The 19,686-nt window shown below is 40.2% G+C and overlaps 1 protein-coding gene across 1 annotated transcript in view; it reads left to right on the top strand.

The window, feature by feature from the left end:
- Positions 1–709: 709 nt before the first annotated feature.
- The window catches only part of CEP162 (centrosomal protein 162kDa), a 92,870-nt gene continuing 73,893 nt past the window's right edge, over positions 710–19,686 (top strand). Inside the window, exons 1-5 of the mRNA XM_010834664.1 lie at positions 710–1,000; positions 3,097–3,212; positions 12,494–12,605; positions 16,338–16,484; positions 16,819–16,999. Of these exons, the coding sequence (XP_010832966.1) occupies positions 3,156–3,212; positions 12,494–12,605; positions 16,338–16,484; positions 16,819–16,999 (497 nt within the window). The 5' untranslated portion in view covers positions 710–1,000; positions 3,097–3,155. The remainder of the gene's footprint in view (positions 1,001–3,096; positions 3,213–12,493; positions 12,606–16,337; positions 16,485–16,818; positions 17,000–19,686) is intronic.

The raw sequence follows: 19,686 nt of genomic DNA, 5'->3' as shown, positions 1-19,686 counted from the left end.
CTCAATAAAACAACAGCTTCTTAAAATCTCTATCATAATATTATTCAAATCTTTATCATAGGGCACAGTTCCTGGCATGCACACCTTTGTATTACAATAAACAACTGCCGAAAAAAAGTTCAGGCAGGACACGATGAGGTCTTATGTTGCCAGCATCAATGCTTTCGATTGATGCTGATTTTTCTTTTTATATCCTAAAAACTGTCCTCTGAAACTCCAACGTGCTTTGTTTTTATTTTTTTTAGAGGAAGAAACAGGAAAAAAAAAAAAGTAAAATTCAAGAAAATAATTGTAAGATGCCGCAATAGAACAGGGGCAAAGGAATAGTGGGAAACCACAGAGATACTCTGATATACTAATAGGTAGAGCTTGGGATGTGTCTGTGTATTTTCAATTTCTTGTCCACTAGATGGTGGAACAGAGTCCCTGTCCTGAAAACAGAGCTCTTTCCTGAAAACAGTTTCATTCATAACACGCACGCAGGGCGTTGCACATGAAGGAAATTACTCAATATTTTTCAAGGTTGCCTCTTGGAAAGCAGAAGGCTGAAATAACTCGGGAAGAGAAGGTTTGGAAGAGATGAGAAGCGGTGAGAAAAGCTGAAATTCTAGGACCAGGGGCGCTAAACTACATTTCCCAGGAAGCCACGGGCGTATCCGCCACACGCCTCACTCCTGTCTCCCGCGCTCACGACCCTGTCGTACATCCACCACCCCAAGGAGCACAGGGAGGGCCGCAGAGTCTCCAATGGTGCAGCAGTAGCGGCTCCCACCCGCAAGACCGTCCTGCTAAGACACGACCACTATAACCTGCGCTCGCGGAGGCGAGAAGATGCAAACTACAGTCCCTCCGCGCCCGCAAGCCACGTGACCAGCTTGCATCATGTGACTCCGGAGGCTGGCGGCGACGTTCGTTACCCTAGCAACTAGCTGCCCCCCACCCCCTCACTCCACCCCCATCCCTTGAACCTTCCGGGAGAGCGCGGAATTCGGAAGCAAAGGTAGGTGAGGCGTGGATACCTGTTTCCCGCTTGGTTCAGCAGCGTCCAGACTGTGCTCAGACTGCTTCTTGGGGCCTTGAGTTTCGGGTCACTTCCCACTTCCGCCCCGATTCCACTGCGAGCGCCTTTGTCTTCTCGCGGGCGCCAGACGCGCGTTTCCTGGGGCCGGGTGCTCGCCGGGCGGGATCCGCCTTTAACCTAGAATTTGGGGCCAAGATGTTAACCGCCGCCACCCTGAACTGAACCGAAATGGAGAAGAGAGTGGAGGAGGTGTTACTGCGCAGGTTGGCCAAAGTGTTGTCCAAGTCTCCACACCTCCCGCGTCTACGAAAGGAAGCAGGGCTCGGAGCTGCTTCAAGGAGTTACAGTCCATAAGTTGGCGCAGACCCTCAGTTGGATTCCTGAGGGGAGACTGGAGAGAGTTTAGCGTTGCGCGTCACCATTGCATAGTTTTGTTGACCTTCCCTCCCTCCAAGGAGAAAGCAGTGGCAAGCCACTCCAGTACTCTTGCCTAGAAAATCCCATGGATGGAGGAGCCTGGTAGGCTGCAGTCCATGGGGTCGCTACAAGTCGGACGCGACTGAGCAACTTCACTTTCACTTTTCACTTTCACACAATGGAGAAGGCAATGGCAACCCACTCCAGTGTTCTTGCCTGGAGAATCCCAGGGACGGCAGAGCCTGGTGGGCTGCCGTCTATGGGGTCGCACAGAGTCGGACATGACTGAAGCAACTTAGCCTCCCTCCAAAAGATGCTTAATTTGTTCTAATTTGTATACTCCACTTTGTTTTAGGTAGATTATGAGTCTTAATAACTCAATCCAGAAATCTGTATCTGGAAGCGTCTCCACTATCAGGAACAGTGTATTTTGCAAAACTTTTAAATATCGGTTGATAATTAGCTGAATGATAAAACTGCACGAACTCTGCCTTTTCCTTTGCAGAAGGGAAACAGCCTTTTGAATATGCTAGTTTTTAAAAGTTTACTTGAGAAGACCTGGTTTAAGAGATGTTAATACACACACACACACAGATATGCATAGATTTAGGAAATATTGTGAAGACCACTTTCTAATAATTGGATATTAAGAATGAAAATGCAATTCTGAACTCAAGTATAATGCGCACTGTAAAAGCTGTTGTTAAATCAATTTTATTAATGAATTAGGAATCTCTCATTCAGTTTACTGGTCAGCGATTGAACGTATATGCTAAATCATAAGAGAAATGCCTGCCTTGGAGTGGGATCACTGGATCATTTGGTAGTTGCAGGGAAAGAGCAAACTAGCCGAAATGGCGGTGATTAGGCTCTCACCCCAGGGCCTTTCTCTCTCACCCCACATTTGGTAAATACATGGTTATGTAAGAGCTGAGATCACTTATAGCAGTGGGCATGCATGTAACCTATAGAAGCCCCACCTGAAAAGCCCTTGCTTGCCTCTGCATTATGGCCGGGTTATGGCTGTGTCTCCTGGGTCAACCAGGGCAGAATACACTGCGTCTGCTGTGCCAGTCAGGAGAGACTAAATATGTCTGCAGTTGCTAGGGTTCCTTGACTTTTCTTCCGGCTTACAGCTGGCGACTTGCCTACTCTGGGTGCAAACAGAACAGTGAGATGTAGCAAGACAGTAGTTATATTTTTGGTTTTTTGTGAGGTACCTGCATACTATTCTCTGTAGTGGCCACACCAATTTATTTACATTACCATCAATAGTGTAGGAGGGTTCCTTTTTCTCCACCCTCTCTAGCATTTAGTGTTTGTAGACTTTTTGATGATGGCCTTTATGACTAGTGTGAGGTGATAGTTCATTATAGTTTTGATTTGCATTTCTGTAATAATTAGCGATATTGAGTGTCTTTTCATGGGCTTTTTGGCCATTTGTATGTCTTTGGAGAAATGCCTATTTAGGTCTTCTGCCCATCTTTTTTTTTTTTTTTTATGTTGAACTGTAACTGAACACCTGAAATTAACATAACATTGTAAATTAACTACATTTAAATATAAATTTTAAAAAATGTCTTAAGTTCAAGTCTGCCTGTTTTTTTTGATGTGATGTAGATTTCCTTAAAGGATGTTTATTATCTCTTGCCATTTAGCGTTTCCGATGTTGTAAACACTCCAGAATGTTTACTTTGGAAAGTGAAAAGTATTGATAATGGCCCACTATTCCAAAGAAGAGCTGGATGAAGAGTTTGAACAGTTCATGAAAGAAGTAAGTTCATATTTTTAGAAGCTATATTGTAAATTGTCTCACCAGAAACTCATTTCTTCAATTCTCCATTTCACCTGTAAGATACAGCCAGTCAGTCATCAGGCTCTGTCACCTGTCTCCAGAGTATATCTATCATCCCTCTAGTTCTCTCCCTTTTCACTGCAGCCATCCTAATCCAGGGCACCATTATCTCATTAGGCTACTGCAACAGCTGCTACTTCCTGTCCCAGTGGTCCTTCACCACACTGCAGCCAGCATGGTCTGTGACATAAATCAGACTCTGTTCTTCCAATGTAAAACACTCTATTCCTTCCCATCACGTAGAGAATAAAATCCAGACTGCTTCTTGGGGCTGGCAAAGCCCTAGTGCCTTTGGGTACGTCTACCTCACTGACTTTATACCATTCCTTCCCATTTTCCAGTCATGCCTTTTTTCTCCTCCACATATGCCAACTCAATTCATGTTAGGAGCTTTGTACTACTAGCTGTTCCGTCTGCCGGTACTAGGAGCTTCCCTGGTGACTCAGATGATAAAGAATTTGCCTGCCGTGCAGGAGATGTGGGTTCAGCCCCTGGGTGAAGAAGATCCCCTGGAGAAGGGAAGGGCAACCCACTCCAGTATTCTTGCCTGGAGAATCCTATGGACAGAGTATCCTGGTGTGCTGTATAGTCCGTGGGGTCACAAGGAGTCGGACATGACTGACTGTTCACTTTCCATGCCAGTAATGCTGTCTGTTCCTCTGTTCTTTACCTAGGTGGTGAAGATCTCTTCTTAAAAATCCTACCTGAGAGAGGTTTTTTCCCTATTGACCCAGTAAAAGAAAAAGTAGCCATCAGGTTCCTTCTTAGTATACCATGTACTTAATTGTCCATGTTGCACTTAAAACCATTCATTATTTTACTTCTTTAGCTCTGTTTTCTGTCTCCCATAAGAATGAATGGTCTATGACATAATGGCTGTGTTTTTTTAATTGAAGTTTAGTTGATGTACAACATTATGTTAGTTCAGATAGTGATTCTGTTTTCATAAATTGTATTCCATTTAGAAGTACAAAATACTGGCTATATTCCCTGTGCTGTATGATATATCCTTGTAGTTTATTTGTTTTAAACACAGTAGTTTGTACCTTTTAATCCCTACCCCTGCCACTATTTTGCCCCTCCTCCTTTCTCTCTTCCCACTGGTAACACTAGTTTGTTCTCTATATCTGAGCGTCTGTTTTCTGCTTTGTTACATTCATTCATTTTACTTTTTTTAGATTCTACATGGAAGTGATAACATATAGTACTTGTTAACCCTGACTTATTCCACCAAATATAATACCCTCCAGGTCCACCCATATTGTTTCAAATGATGAAATTTTATTCTTTTTATGGTTGAGTAATATTCCACCTTCAGTCCAACTCAGTCGTGTCCGACTCTTTGCAACCCCATCAACCGCAGCACACCAGGCCTCCCTGTCCATCACCAACTCCTAGAGTCCACCCAAACACATGTCTATTGAATCGGTGATGCCATCCAACCATCTCATCTTCTGTCATCCCCCTTTCCTCCTGCCCTCAATCTTTCCCAGCATCAGGGTCTTTTCAAATGAGTCAGCTCCTCCCATCGGGTGGACAAGTATTGGAGCTTCAGTTTTAGCATTAGTCTTTCCAGTGAACACCCAGGACTGATCTCCTCTAGGATGGACATATATACATATATACCACACCTTCTTTATCCGTTCGTCTGTTGATGAATACTTAGGTTGCTTCCATATCTTTGGTAGTGTAAATAATGCTGCTGTGAAAAATTGGGATACGTTTATCTTTCGGATGAGTGTTTTTGTTGCAGGAGTATATTCAGGAGGGGAATCATTATATCATATGATACTTCTGTTTTTAGTCTTTTGAGGAACCTCCATACTGTTTCCATGGTGACTGCACCAATGCACATTCCCACTAACAGTGTACATGGATTCTCCTTGCTCTACATCCTCACCAGCATTTGCTATTTGTAGCTATTCTGATAGGCTTCACAGGTGGCTCAGTGGTAAAGAATTCACCTGCCAATGCAGGAGACCTGGATTTGATTCCTGAGTCAGGAAGATCCCCTGAAGGAGGAAATGGCAACCCACTCCAGTATTCTTGCCTGGAGAATCCCTTGCACAGAGGAGCCTGACAGGCTACAAGGGTTGCAGAGTCAGACACAACTGAGCATGCACAGAGCCATTCTGACAGGTGTGAGGTGATATCTCTTTGGAGTTTTGGTTTCATTTCCCTGATTAGTAACATTGAGCATCTTTTCATGTGCCTGTTAGCCATGTGTATATCTTGTGCCCATTTTTTAATCAGATCGGGGTTGGGGGGGCGAGGTTGCTCTATTTTTGATATTGAGTTACATGAGCTATTGATGTATTTTGAATATTTACCCCTTATTGAACATATGATATGTGATTTTTTTTTCCCATTCTGTAGGTTCTTTTCATTTTGTCAATAGTTTCCTTTACTGTGCAAAAGCTTTCAAGTTTGATTAAGTCCCATTTGTTTATTTTTGCTTCTGTTTCCTTTGCCTTAGGAGATAGACCCAAAAAAATAACTGCTATGATTTATAACAAAGTGTTCTGTTTATGTTTTTTTCTAGGAGCTTTATGGTTTCAGGTTTTACGCTAGGTCTTTAATCTATTTTGAGTTTTTTTGTATATGATGTGAGAACTGTTGTTTTACACGGAGCTATTCAGTTTTTCCAGCACCACTTACTTCAGTAAGAGATATTTTTCCATTGTATATTCTTGTTTCCTTTGTTGTAGATTTATTGACCATAAATGCATAGGTTTATTTCTGGGCTCTCTATTCGGTTCTATTGATGGATGTGTCATTTTTGTGCCAGTAACACAGTGTTGTGATTATTGGAGCTTTCTAGTATAGTCTGAGGTCAGAGAGCTTAATACCTCCAGCTTCATTCTTTTTTCTCGATTGCTTTGGCTATTCAAGGCCTTTAATTGTTCCATATAAATTTTAGGATTATTCTGCTGCTGCTGCTGCTGCTGCTGCTGTCGCTTCAGTCGTGTCTGACTCTGTGCAACCCCATAAATGGCAGCCCACTAGGCTCCCCTGTCTCTGGGATTCTCCAGGCAAGAACACTGGAATGGGTTGCCATTTCCTTCTCCAATGCATGAAAGTGAAAAGTGAAAGTGAAGTCGCTAGTTCATGTGTCATGCATGTTTTGATAGGTATACATTAAGTCTGTAGCTTGCTTTGGGTGGTATGTACATTTAATAATAAACTTCCAGTCCATGAACATGAGATATCTTGCTATTTCATCGTATCACAGTCAGTTTCCTTTATCAGTATTTTATAGTTTTCACACTGTATAGCTTTCATGGGCTTCCCAGGTGGCTTAGTAGTAAAGAACCCACCTCTAATGTAGGAGACAGGGGTTTGATCCCTGGGTCAGGAAGATGCCCTGGAGAAGAAAACGGCAACCTACTCCAGTATTCTCACCTGGGAAATCCCGTGGACAGAGGAGCCTGGCAGGTTACAGTCCATGGAATGGAGTCAGACACGACTTAGCAACTAAACAACAACCACGTCTTTCACCTTCTTGGTTAAGTTTATTCCTATGTATTTTTTTCTTTTTGATGTGATTTTTAACACACATAGAGACTACTTTTGTCCATTTATATCTGTTAACATTTGCTTTATATATTTGTTGTAGTTTAGTCGCTATGTCATGTCTGACTCTTTTGCAACCCCACGGACTGTAATGCGCCAGGCTCCTCTGTCTATAGGATTTCCCAGGCAAGAATACTGGAGTGGGTTACCATTTCCTTCTCCAGGGGATCTTCCTGACCCAGGGATCAAAGCCAAGTCTCTTGCATTGCAGGTGGTTCTTTACTACTGAGCCACTATATTCAGTTCAGTTCAGTTCAGTCGCTCAGTCGTGTCCGACTCTTTGCGACCCCATGAATCGCAGCACGCCAGGCCTCCCTGTCCATCACCAACTCCCGGAGTTCACTCAGACTCACATCCATCGAGTCAGTGACACCATCCAGCCATCTCATCCTCTGTCGTCCCCTTCTCCTCCTGCCCCCAATCCCTCTCAGCATCAGAGTCTTTTCCAGTGAGTCAACTCTTCACATGAGGTGGCCAAAGTACTGGAGTTTCAGCTTTAGCATCATTCCTTCCAGAGAAATCCCAGGGCTGATCTCCTTCAGAATGGACTGGTTGGATCTCCTTGCAGTCCAAGGGACTCTCAAGAGTCTTCTCCAACACCACAGTTCAAAAGCATCAGTGCATATATTTTAATGAACGTTGTATCCTCTTCTTGTGTTGATCCCTTTATCATTATATAATGCCCTGGGTCTTTGTTTTGGACTTTGTTATAAAGTCTATTTTTTCTGATTTGAGTATTGCTACCCTTGCTTTCTCATTGTTTCCATTTGTGTGAAATAACTTCTTGCAACCTCTCACTTTGTTTTTGTGTGTCTTTATCTCTGAAGTGAGTCTCTTGTAAGCAACCTATAGATGGCCTTTTTTGGTTGATGTTGTTCAATCAGCTAACCTATGTCTTTTGGAGCATTTAGTCCATTGACATTTCAAGCAATAGGTTTGTTCCTACTGCCATTGTATTGCTTATTTTTGGGTTTTGTACTACTATTCTGTTCTTTTCTCCTTTTTGTTTCTTCCCTGTGGTTTGATGATTTTCTTTAGTGATATGCTTGTATTCCTTTCTCGGTAGTGTTTGTGTATCCATTGTAAGGTCAAACACATTCTAAAAGATCTGTATTTTTTTTTTCCTCCCCTCTCCAGTATTTTGTGTTTTGTGTCATATTTTACATCTTCATTTTCATCCCTTGCCTGTTTGTTGTAGTTACAGTTGATGATACAATTTTTCTTTTCAATCTTTGTGATAATTTATTTAAGTGGTTTGTTCACAGCCTTTACTATATATGTGTCTTAATTAGATTTTTCCTTTCCTATACGTGCTTGCTTCTTATAGCATTTTCTTTTCCACTGAGAGAAGACTCTTCAATGTTTCTTTTAGGATCAGTTTAGTATTGATGAACTCTTCTAGTCTTTGCTTGTCTGAGAAGTTCTTCATCTGTCCTTCAGTTCCAAATGATAATCCTGCTGGGTAGAGTATCCTAGGTTTTAGTTTTTTCCTTTTTAGCATTCGAAATATGTCATGTCTTTCTCTTCTGGCCTCCAGAGTTTCTGCAGAAAAATCATCTGATAGCTTGGTGTGGGGAGGAGGGGCAGTTTGCTTGTATGTGACCCTTTGTTTTTCTGTTGTTGCCTTTTAGAATAATCTCTTCCACTTTTAGCGTTTTAATAACTCTTCAGTTATTATATGTCTTGGTGCGGGTCTATCTGTATTCATTTTGTTCAGGACTCTCCATGCCTCCTGTACCTGGATATCTGTTTACTTCTTCAGGTTCTTCTAGAGGCTTCCCTGGTTGCTCAGACAGTAAAGCATCTGCTTGCAATGTGGGAGACCTGGCTTTGATCCCTGAGTTGGGAAGATCCCCTGGAGAAGAAAATGGCAACCCATTCCAGTATTCTTGCCTGAAAAATCCCATGGATGGAGGAGCCTGGTAGACTACAGTCCATGGGGTCGCAAAGAGTCAGACACGACTGAGCGACTTCTCTCTCTCTCTCAGGTTCAGGAAGTTTTCAGCCATAATTTCATCAAATAGATTTTTAACTCCTTTCTCTCTGACTTCTCCACCTGGGACTCCTCTAATATGAATATTGGTATACTTGATGATGTCTCAGAGGTCCCTTAAATTGTTTTCATTTTTTAGATTTGTTTTTCTTTTTCCTGTTTGATTATTCTGTCCTCTAAATTCTGCTGTTAATTCATTCTAGTGTGTTTTTCATTATAGTTGTAGTCTTCAGATCTGATTGGTTCTTTTATATTTTCTAGTTTCTTGTCAAAATTCTCACTGTGTTCATCTATTCTTTTTTCTAATTTAATCTTATTACTAATGCTTTGAACTCTTATCTGGTAAATTGTTTATCTCTGTTTTAGTTTTTGTTCTTTTGTTTGAAGCAAATTCCTCTCTCTTCTCATTTTGTTTAACTTTCTCCATCTCTATGAAATTAGGTGAAACAGTTACCTATCCCCATCTTGAAGGGGTGTCCCTTTGTGGGAGCGTCCCTATACAGTCTGTGTGCCCTGTGGCTTTGATGGGAGAGCTGGATCTGACGTAAACAGGAGTCATGTCTTTCTCCAGGGTGTGCTGATAGCTATCGTTTTGGTAGGCAATGGGACTAGAGATGAAGGTGCTCAAGCCAGAGCCAGGTGTCAGCCAGGGCTGCTTCTCTGCTCAGTGACAAACACCACCCTATGAGGGTGGGAGCAGGTCCCAAGTTGCTGGAGCAGAAGCCCTGCGGGCTGGGTCCCAGCTGGTTCTGTGCCCTGTGTGTACACTTCCCTCTCCTGGCATTGTCATCTTTCCCTAGAGAGGAGCAGAGCTGGAGCAAGCGGGGCTGGAGTAGGGGTTTGGCTTGTTCCAGGGTAGTTACAGGACGGCAGCCAGAGTTCCATGCAGTTTCGTCTGCTTCCTCCACCTTGTTTTGGGAGTAAGCCAGTGTGTGCACACTCCTCACAAGCAGAGTTTGGGTTTCTTACAGTGCTGTTGTCACTGGCTTTCTAACCAGCTAAGGGGACTCATGTCCCCAGTGTCAGACCCCAGGGCTGGTACCCCAAATATGTAATTCTAGACACTTACTCCCCAGGGTGGGTCTCTGAGCCTTTTAATCCCCTTCCTTTTCTGTATCCCTTCCCTGGAGAACAGGCCCTGACCTGATCTCTTTTCTTCTCTTCCTACCCACGTTCATGTGGATCTTTCTTATAGCTTGTACCACTCAACATTTTCAAGGTTCATCCATGTTGTCATATCTATTAGTACCTCATTCCTCTTCTGTAGCTGAATAATATTGCGTTGTATGGATTTGCCACATTTTGTTTACTGACATCAATTGATGGACATTTGCGTTTTTTATACTTTTCTGCAATTATCAATAATGCTGCTCTGATACTTGTATGTAATTTTTGTGGGGATATGTTTTCATTTCTCTTATGTATATACCAGAGGGTGGGAAATGCTGGGTCATGTGGGTTAACCTCAACATTTAACCTTTTGAGGAACTGCCAGACCGTTTTCTAGGTGGCTGCACCATTTTACTCTCTCATCAGAAGTACATTAGTAGTTTTAGGCTTCCAGTTTCTCCATATCCTTAGCAGCACTGTTGTTAACTGGGGAACCAGCTTTTGTGTTTTGTTTTTTATGATCGTAGCCAGAAAGCAATGTGGAGGATTGTCGAAAGTGAGAATACCTTCTGTGCATTAGACAGTGCCTGCCCGCGCATTCTCCATTTCTTTTATGATCTTTGCCACAACCCTGCAAGGTCGCTGTTACCTTGCCTGTTTTCTAGATGTATAAACAAAACTAACTTGTTTTGAAGTTAAAATTTGAACTCAGATCTCTCTGGCTCCAAGAACCTGTAGTCCTTCTTTCATGCCCTTACATAGCCCTGAGTTTAGGAGGAAAAGACTGAATCTGAGGCAGGTTATCAGAGTTGGGTAAGCAGGGAGAGACAGAAAGGAGAGAGAAATGGGACATTTCAGGGTGACAGTGAAGTTTAAGGCTGAGTGGAAAGTGATCCAGTGAAAATTCAGATGGAGTAAAGAGTATTCTTTCTTTCCTTCTCCCCCTCTTCCTCCCTGGTGGTCAGGAAAGACAGTGAGTTCTTTTTGAACATTTTTAAATGGCGTTCTTACAAGTCATTGAAGTAGAGTTGTTTGCTTGGCGGGTGGAAATGTGTGTGTAATCATCTAAAAAATTTAAAAAGTCATTCCATTGCCCTAGTTGGGGGACCATACAGGTGTCTTTGAAAGTAGACAGGTTTCAGTCAGGGAAACCCAGTTTTGAACCCCAACTCTGTTATCACTTACTGACAGTAGCAACCTGGGAAAGTTGCTTAACTTCTCTGAGTTTACTTCCCCATCAGTAAATCTCTGCTGGATTGTTTGAAGAGTGAGATAACCTGGGTATAGATCCTGACATAGAGCAGGCATGTCATTAATAAATGTTAGTTTCTTCTCCAGAAGAAGTATGTTAAAGTGAGGGTAAAAAGGACTAAGAGCAGAGTTCTGGATAAATTTCGTTAACAAAAGAGCAGAAGAGCCAAGAGCTAGTAGAGTTGGTTAGGAAAGGTCACAGAGATGAGGTGTATCCTGGAGGAGGTGGTACTGTGACCTTGAAGAGAGTTTCAGGAAGTGAGAGTTGGTCACTGTGTCAAATCCTGTGGTCTATCAGGGAGACCGCTGACAGTGGTTCTTTATTTGTGGATTTTGGAGGCCTTTGGTGACTGAGGAAAGTTACTTTGGATGGGTGCCAGATTTTCAGGAGTTCAGCAATGACCTTGAGAAGTTAGAATGTATACAAAATAAAAGTGATGGGTAGAGTGAAAGGGAGGTGTAGGACTAAGGACCTCTGCCTCTCTCTCGTTTGTTTTTGTTTGCTTTTTAATTTGTTGTTTAGTCTGACTCTTGTGATCCCATGTACTGTAGCCTGCCAGGCTCCTCTGTCCAAGGAATTTTCCAGGCTTGAATACTGAAGTGGGTTGCCATTTCCTTCTTCAGAGGATCTTCCCAACCCAGGGATCAAACCCACATCTCTACCATTGGCAGGGGCATTCTTTACCGCTGAACCACCTGGGAAGCCCTTTTCTAATTAGAGGAGACTTGAATGTTCATTCTTTTATCCTACGACTATGGCAGGTGCTGTGCTTGGCCCTGGGGATGTAGCAATGAGCAGGTTTAATAACCTGAGGGAAGGAGGGGTGGGAGACTGAAGAGGGAGTGAGATAGAGATGCAGTAGGATTACCTGGTAAGAACCTGGCGAGGAGGGAAGTGGGCCCCTCTGCAGGTTCTTCTTGGAGTGGGGAGAAGAATTTCTCTTCTGAGAGAGGAAATCAGTGTCTTAACAGGTGAGTCGAGTGGTAGAGTGAAGGGAGTTGAGAAGAAGGGTGGTTTTGACTGTAGGGTCTTTATTTTCTCAGTCAAAGAGAGATACTGGCTTAGAGTAAGGGAGGTAGATTGGATTTAGAGTAGGAATTTATGATTGTAGTAAGATTTGGACCTAAAGGGTAGAAAAGGAGAAATAAAACTTTTTCATTAAAGTTTATTAATCATTGTAACAAGCACTAATTGTCAAGATCTAAGAGAAACATTTTCAGTGATAATCTGGGATTCTTGAATATAAAATTCAGTAGCCTATATCTGATTTAGCTTTCAGATGATTCTTTTGAAAATTCAAATAAAACACCTAGACAACCTAAAGAAGTGAAGAAGAAAGATACAGTGCCATGGTGGATAACTGAAGATGAATTTGAAAGTGGTGGTAAATACTGCTAATTTTAAATTATTTGACCACAAGGGGGCAGACAAGACTTTTGATTCTGGATTTTCTTACTGTGCTGTTTAGGTTGGCCAAAACGTTCCTTTGGTTTTTTAAGTAAAACTAAAAGACAGATTGTTCATTTTCATCAAGAACTTTATTGAGCAACATATTCACCATTTTGTTCCACTACCTTCTTCCATTTTTCATAAAACTTTGTAATTCCGTCTTGCCCAAGCTATCTTTTCGAGCAAAGAATTGTTCCAGGTGCCTTTTACAGTCTTCCAGGGAATTGAAATTTTTTCCATTAAGAGAATTTTGTAAAGACCAAAGTAAACGGGCATCTAAAAATACAGTGTCTGGTAAATACAGTGGATGAATCAAAACTTCCCAGCTAAGCTGTAGCAATTTTTGCCTGGTCATTGAAGAAACTTGTGTTGTCTTGATGGAAGATCATATAGTTTATATTGACTAATTCTAATATGGACACTTTTCGTCAAGTGCTACCTTTAGTTGGTCTAACTGGGATCAGTACTTGTTGGAATTAATTGTTTGTTTTTCCAGAAGGAGCTCATAATAGAAGGCTTCCTTCCATCCCTACCATATATACATCCCCTTCTTTGGATGAAGACCAGTCTTGTGTGGCTGGTGGTGGTTCATTTCATTTGCCTCACAATCTCTTTGGTTCCACATTATTGTACAGTATCTGCTTTTCATCACCCATCACAATTTATTTTAAAAAGCACCATTTTTATTATGTTTCAGTAGAGAATTGCATGTGGAAATACAGTCAGGAATTTTTTTTTGCTTATGTGGCACCCAAAGTGATTAATGTAACCAAACTTGTGCAAAGGATTTTCAGCACTTGACTGGGATATTTTAAGTATGTCAGCTGTTTCACGCATGGTATAACGTATATTATTCTCAATTAATTTCTCGATTTGATCACTATCAACTTCAACTGGGCTCCCTGACCATGTAGCATCATCCAGCGAGAAAACTCCAGCACAAAATTTCACAAACCACTTTTGAAAAGTTTGATCACTCACGACACCTTCCCCATTCACTGCACAAATCTTTTTTTATGTTTCAGCAGCATTTTTACCTTTCTTGAAATAAAAAAGTATGATACACCAAATATGTTGCTTTTTCTTCCATCTTCAGTATTAAAATGGATATGCAACAATTCACCAGTTTTGGTAAGGTTTTTTTTTAATGCACCCTGATATGCCAGCTGTCACAATATAATCTAACAAAACTTTTTCTAATGAAGTTAAAGACAGCTAAGCTCTACTAGAGCCATTTTTGGGAAAAAATCAAATGAACCTTTTGGCCAACTCAATATAAATATGTAAGGAAAATAATAGTGAATTTTAAGTTTGCATTGATTTTCATATTAAATAACTTTATATTTGTTATATAATTGAGACTGTATTTCTGCATTATCAGATTATTTTACATTCAAATAATTTATAATTAGTTTTAGATAGTGAACAATACAGGTATATTTATATGTTATGTTTAATGGTAAATTGATTTAAGGTGATTTAATAAGATACTCTGACAGTGTATTAATGTCATTGCATTTGGAGGATTTTAATAGATCTGTTGATTTTGGTATCACTGTCTGTTAATAACAGTAAAAAAAACAAATACCATCGTCTTAATGGTAAAGAACTCATTATTGATCCTGTCTAGCACATGCTTATACCTCTCCCAGAACTTTTCCTAGTCACATTTTACAATGGAAAAATTGCTCCCTTGCCTGTTTCCTGCATTATAGCTAGTATATGTGATACTGCCGAATTCATAAGGATCCCCAGGGTACCTCTGTTAAGTAACTGTGATAACAGAATCTGTGGATCTTTAAGCACTATTTTATGAACTGATAGGATTTCTATAGTTCTTTTTCCTTGTACTCCTGACCCTCAACAGTAAATAATAAATATTTAATAAGTAAATCTTATAATTTAATAGTCATTTCTCTGTTCTTTTTAACACTTTAAGGAATTGTCTTACTGAAAAATTCAGTGTATTTTTCAGTAGATTTTCATAAATCTATATCATGCACAATGCTAAAGCTTGTATATGAAGAATTTTTTGTTTTAGAATCTTTCCCCGTCTTGGTGCTTGAAAAGGATATTATATGATTAAGTACTATTGACATAGTTGACAAAATTTGAGACTTAATTAACTTTAAAATCTTTCTCCTAGAAAGTAGTGAATTAGAGCTGGGGTATGCAAACTTATGCAAATTCACTCTAAAGAGAAAGAATGAGTCCTAGACCAACACTTAATGTAACCTAATTAAAGAGACTAAATTTTTTAAAAAAGAATGTATCAATCGGTGGATTTGATTAGTAAGGGATGCAAAGGATACTTAGGAAGGAAACTTTGACAATGTCTATTTAAACACAGAGGGGAGAAGGTTTCTCTACCCAAGGGCATAACCTGGTCCCTCATTCATTCACAAGCATTTACTGAGCTCATATTACCTTCTGAGTGTTTGGCACTAGTATACAAAAACAAAATATGATTCCTGCCAGCAAGAATGTAGATGCTTCTAAGGGAGAACTGAACCACCCCTCTTGAGAGGAATGCATTTCTTAAAGAGACACTATTAAACATCAACATTGAGCCAATTCTGCCTTATAATTTTGCTTTCTCTTTCAGTTGCCATTAAGACAAAATGTTCTGCAGAGAAGGTGAAACTATATAATTCTATCTACTGGTTATACTCTTCATTGTAAATAACTGAATCAGATCTTGGTTTTGGTTGTATTAGTCTCTTGTGAGGTGGGTTAGTGTGGGTCACATCCCTGAGTCCAGCTTCAGAGCCCGGCTGAGACCCCTGGACAGATGGCTCAACAGCACTCCAACCTTGGCATACATATTTTTGTCTGAAATCTCCTGATTTCCTCTGTGTTGAAGTTATTATGAGACCCATTAAAACAATTATTCACACAGAGCCATAAAATAATTTGATTCTGAACCCTTTCCAGTAGGACACTAAGTAGGAAATTGAAATCAGAATTTGTAACTTATTTTGATAAGGCTTTTTTCTAAGCAAAAGTGGTATTTTTCTAATCTCAATCTTTATGCCATACATTATAGTTATTTTTTCCGTGTATGAGTATTTTACAACAATTATATACTGCTAGGATAAAGAAAATTTGGTATTGTATAACTTTCCCAGTGTTTTCTAGTGCTTTTAGAATGAAGAGCAAAACCCTTTCCCCAGCCTATGAAGATGAGCATGGTCCGACCATTGACTCCTGCCTTAGGGTTACTTCCCCCAGATTACCCTCACTGAGCTTTTTGCATCCTTGCATGTGGCCTGCCCTCCTGTTTTTGACCCTTGGACCTCCTTGTTCCCCAGCCTGGAGTTGTCTCCCTTCTTTCCTTCACATAAGGCAGGAGATATCTTTCAAGTGGCATGGTTTATGTATTAAGTACTTGTGCTTGAGAATAATTAATTTTTAAAGTCTTGATGCAAATTTTTAAAATATTCCATTGGGTAAGATTCACACAATCAAATAGAATTGTAATTTTTCTTTTGTGAATTTTTGTCTGATTAATTTTTATTTCATATAGCAGATTTAGCTGCTGTCTCCTAGTATAACTCATATAATAGCATAACAAGTCTAAGCTAGTATAGCAGTATTAGTATGTTGGCATAGTGGTCAAAACAATGCTCTTAATGTAAATATCCAACTATATTAAACCCCATCCCAGGACCATTTGGGACAAATGTAAGCTATTTGAAAACAAAGAAGACTTCTCAGCCTGTTATGGAAACAGAAGAGGAGTCTGCTGAAAGGATTCAGTTTCTTAAGAGCAGTGGAACCTCTATCTTGAGTATTGACAGCTTAGAAGCCAATGGTAAGAATTGTGGGGGGTATAAGTTGACAGGTTAATTATGATGCTTATAATCAGAATTTTTAGAAAAATTAACTCTTAGCTCTCTTGGAGCCTCCTTCACAAGTGTGTAGACAGATCTAATATCTTCCCAGAAGGTTTAGAATTACACCTCTGGAGAATCCATATAACCTTATGTATTATGAACACAAATCTATGTTTGGTGGTAAAAGACTAGGTAAAATATGTTATAGATTTTTTTTTAAGTTTTGCTATATAATTTCAATAAATGTAGCATTAAAATTAATTTCTTTAAAATTCTATATGTTAATGAAATATATTTGTGCTTTCTATTTAGAGATAGTTTCTGAGCTCAATCATAGTGTTCTCGGATTGGGACTGGACACATTAGAAGAGCAAGAGGAAAAAGAACAATTTTTTGCCAGACTTGAGAAAGGCTTAACATCGTCCATTGATTATTCAAGGTTAAATAAGGAATTGGATTCTAATGACTCCATACATTTTAAAGCTTTACATAGGTAATGTAAATACAATATAAACAAATCATTAAATAATTTTTGTGTCTTTCTATATTTTTATAAAGCTAGTATATGCATGTAATTAAAGGGGTACACATAACAGGCAAAATTTAAATCTTATTTTTAATTCTATTTTCTGTTCATTATTTTGATCAGGGTGATTGTGTTTATGAGTGGGTAGAATATGATTGGTATATGTATTGATTGGAATATGTTTGTATTTGAGCCTCTAGATATCTAAAATTTCATGCATGATATACTTTTGAGGTGAACAGCATATTGCTGAATAGACCTAACCAGGAAGGTAATTTATTAAGTCATCTTCTACAGATAAAGTGAGTCCAGGTAGCTATTAGAAACTCAGGGGAGGGGCTTCCTTGGTGGTCCAGTAGTTAAGACTCTATGCTTCCAACTGCAGGGGACACAGGTTTGATCCCTGTTTGGGAAGCTAAGATCCTGCATGCTGTCTGGTACGGCCAAAATTTTTAAACAGGAACCAGGGAACAAAGATCTGGTTTGTGTCCTACCTTTGTGTATGGTTCACCCTAAAGATTATCAGGAAGCCTCGTTTATCCTGGAAATTCTACTAGTTTACTGAGCTGGTGCCTTGTGCATGCCATAGACCTTTGGCATTCTTGAGATTTGTGAGACCTGATATCTTTAATATCCTCAGTTTTAAGTTTTCCATCTAATTTTGAAAATTATAAATGGAAGTCAGGTTACAAGTTTAAGATTTTAAGAACACCAAACTACAATTAAATTGAGGGTTAGGAAACTCATACCCTCTGGTCATTAGAGTGCCTGGTCTCCTCAGGATGCTTAGTTTCTTACAGACAGTGGATAAAGCAGTGACTGTCAGTAGTAGAGTCTGAGATGTTTACCCTACTTGCAAACTAAACTGTGGTTTTATGGATGCTGACAATTGACAAGGATTCTTGGGTCAGAAACAAAATGACTTTCTCTTGACAAAAGCAGGACCCAAGTGCCATGTTGAATTGCCTCAGTTTCCCTTGTCCCACAAGGCTCATGGGGTCCATGATGGCTGTCCACCCATGTAGTGGGTTGCTTTACGGGAGAGGGTCCTCAGTTTGAGGACTCTATTGCTTTTTTAATAAGTAGAAACAAGTCTGCTTTGATGGCAGAAATACTGCCTGTCTTTCAGAGTTGATCACTGCAACTCTTGAGAAGTGACCTAGGAAGGAGGGGCTGTGCCTTATGTTCTTGGCTTACCCAGCAAGAACATGCAGGGACCCTGATGGTCCATGGTGATTGCCTGTCTTAACAGTGACAACACAGAGTAAGCATACACAGGTTTGCTGGCCACAAGTTTTTGTCCCTTTGGAATATTTCTTAACTGTTTCCTTGTTCTTAACAATGTTCCTAGAGATCTCTTCAAGAGAGACTAGAGGTCTCTTCAAGAAAATTAGAGATACCAAGGGAATATTTCATGCAAGGATGGGCTCAATAAAGGACAGAAATGGTATGGATCTAACAGAAGCAGAAGATATTAAGAAGATGTGGCAAAAATACACAGAAGAACTGTACAAAAAAATCTTCACGACCCAGATAATCACGATGGTGTGATCTCTCACCTAGAGCCAGAATCCTGGAATGCAAAGTCAAGTGGGCCTTAGGAAGCATCACTACAAACAAAGCTAGTGAAAGTGATGGAATTCTAGTTGAGCTATTTCAAATCCCAAAAGATGATGCTGTGAAAGTGCTGCACTCAATATGCCAGCAAATTTGGAAAATATAGCAGTGGCCACAGGACTGGAAAAGATCAGTTTTCATTCAAGTCCCAAAGAAAGGCAATGCAAAAGAATACTCAAACTACCACACAGTTGCACTCATCTCACACACTAGCAAAGTAATGCTCAAAATTCTCCAAGCCAGACTTCAGCAATACATGAACCATGAACTTCCAGGTATTCAAGCTGGATTTAGAAAAGGCAGAGGAACCAGAGATCAAATTGCCAACATCCGCTGGATCACGGAAAAAGCAAGAGTTCCAGAACAGCATCTACTTCTGCTTTATTGACTATGGAAATTCTGAAAGAGATGGGCATACCAGACCACCTGATCTGCCTCTTGTGAAATCTGTATGCAGGTCAAGAAGCAACAGTTAGAACTGGACATGGAGCAACAGACTGGTTCTAAATCGGGAAAGGAGTACATCAAGGCTGTATATTGTCACCCTGCTTATTTAACTTATATGTAGATTACATCATGAGAAACGCGGGGCTGGATGAAGCACAAGCCGGAATCAAGATTGCCGGGAGAAATATCAATAACCTCAGATATGCAGATGACACCACTGTTATGGCAGAAAGTGAAAAAACTAAAGAGCCTCTTGATGAAAGTGAAAGAAGAGAGTGAAAAGGTTGGCTTAAAGCTCAACATTCAGAAAACTAAGATCATGGCATCCGGTCCCATCACTTCATGGGAAATAGATGGGGAAACAGTGGCAGCCTTTATTTTTGGGGACTCTAAAATGACACAGATGGTGACTGCAGCCATGAAATTAAAAGACGCTTACTCCTTGGAAGAAAAGTTATGACAAACCTAGATAGCATATTAAAAACCAGAGACATCACTTTGCCAACAAAGGTCTGTCTAGTCAAGGCTATGGTTTTTTTCAGTAGTCATGTATGGATGTGAGAGTTGGACTATAAAGAAAGCTGAGTGCT

Source organism: Bison bison, unplaced genomic scaffold (genome assembly GCF_000754665.1).
Source record: "Bison bison bison isolate TAMUID 2011002044 unplaced genomic scaffold, Bison_UMD1.0 scf7180017864035, whole genome shotgun sequence".
Classification (NCBI taxonomy): domain Eukaryota; kingdom Metazoa; phylum Chordata; class Mammalia; order Artiodactyla; family Bovidae; genus Bison; species Bison bison.
Note: the sequence above shows the minus strand (reverse complement) of the source record. Positions and strands in the feature narration are given on the sequence as shown.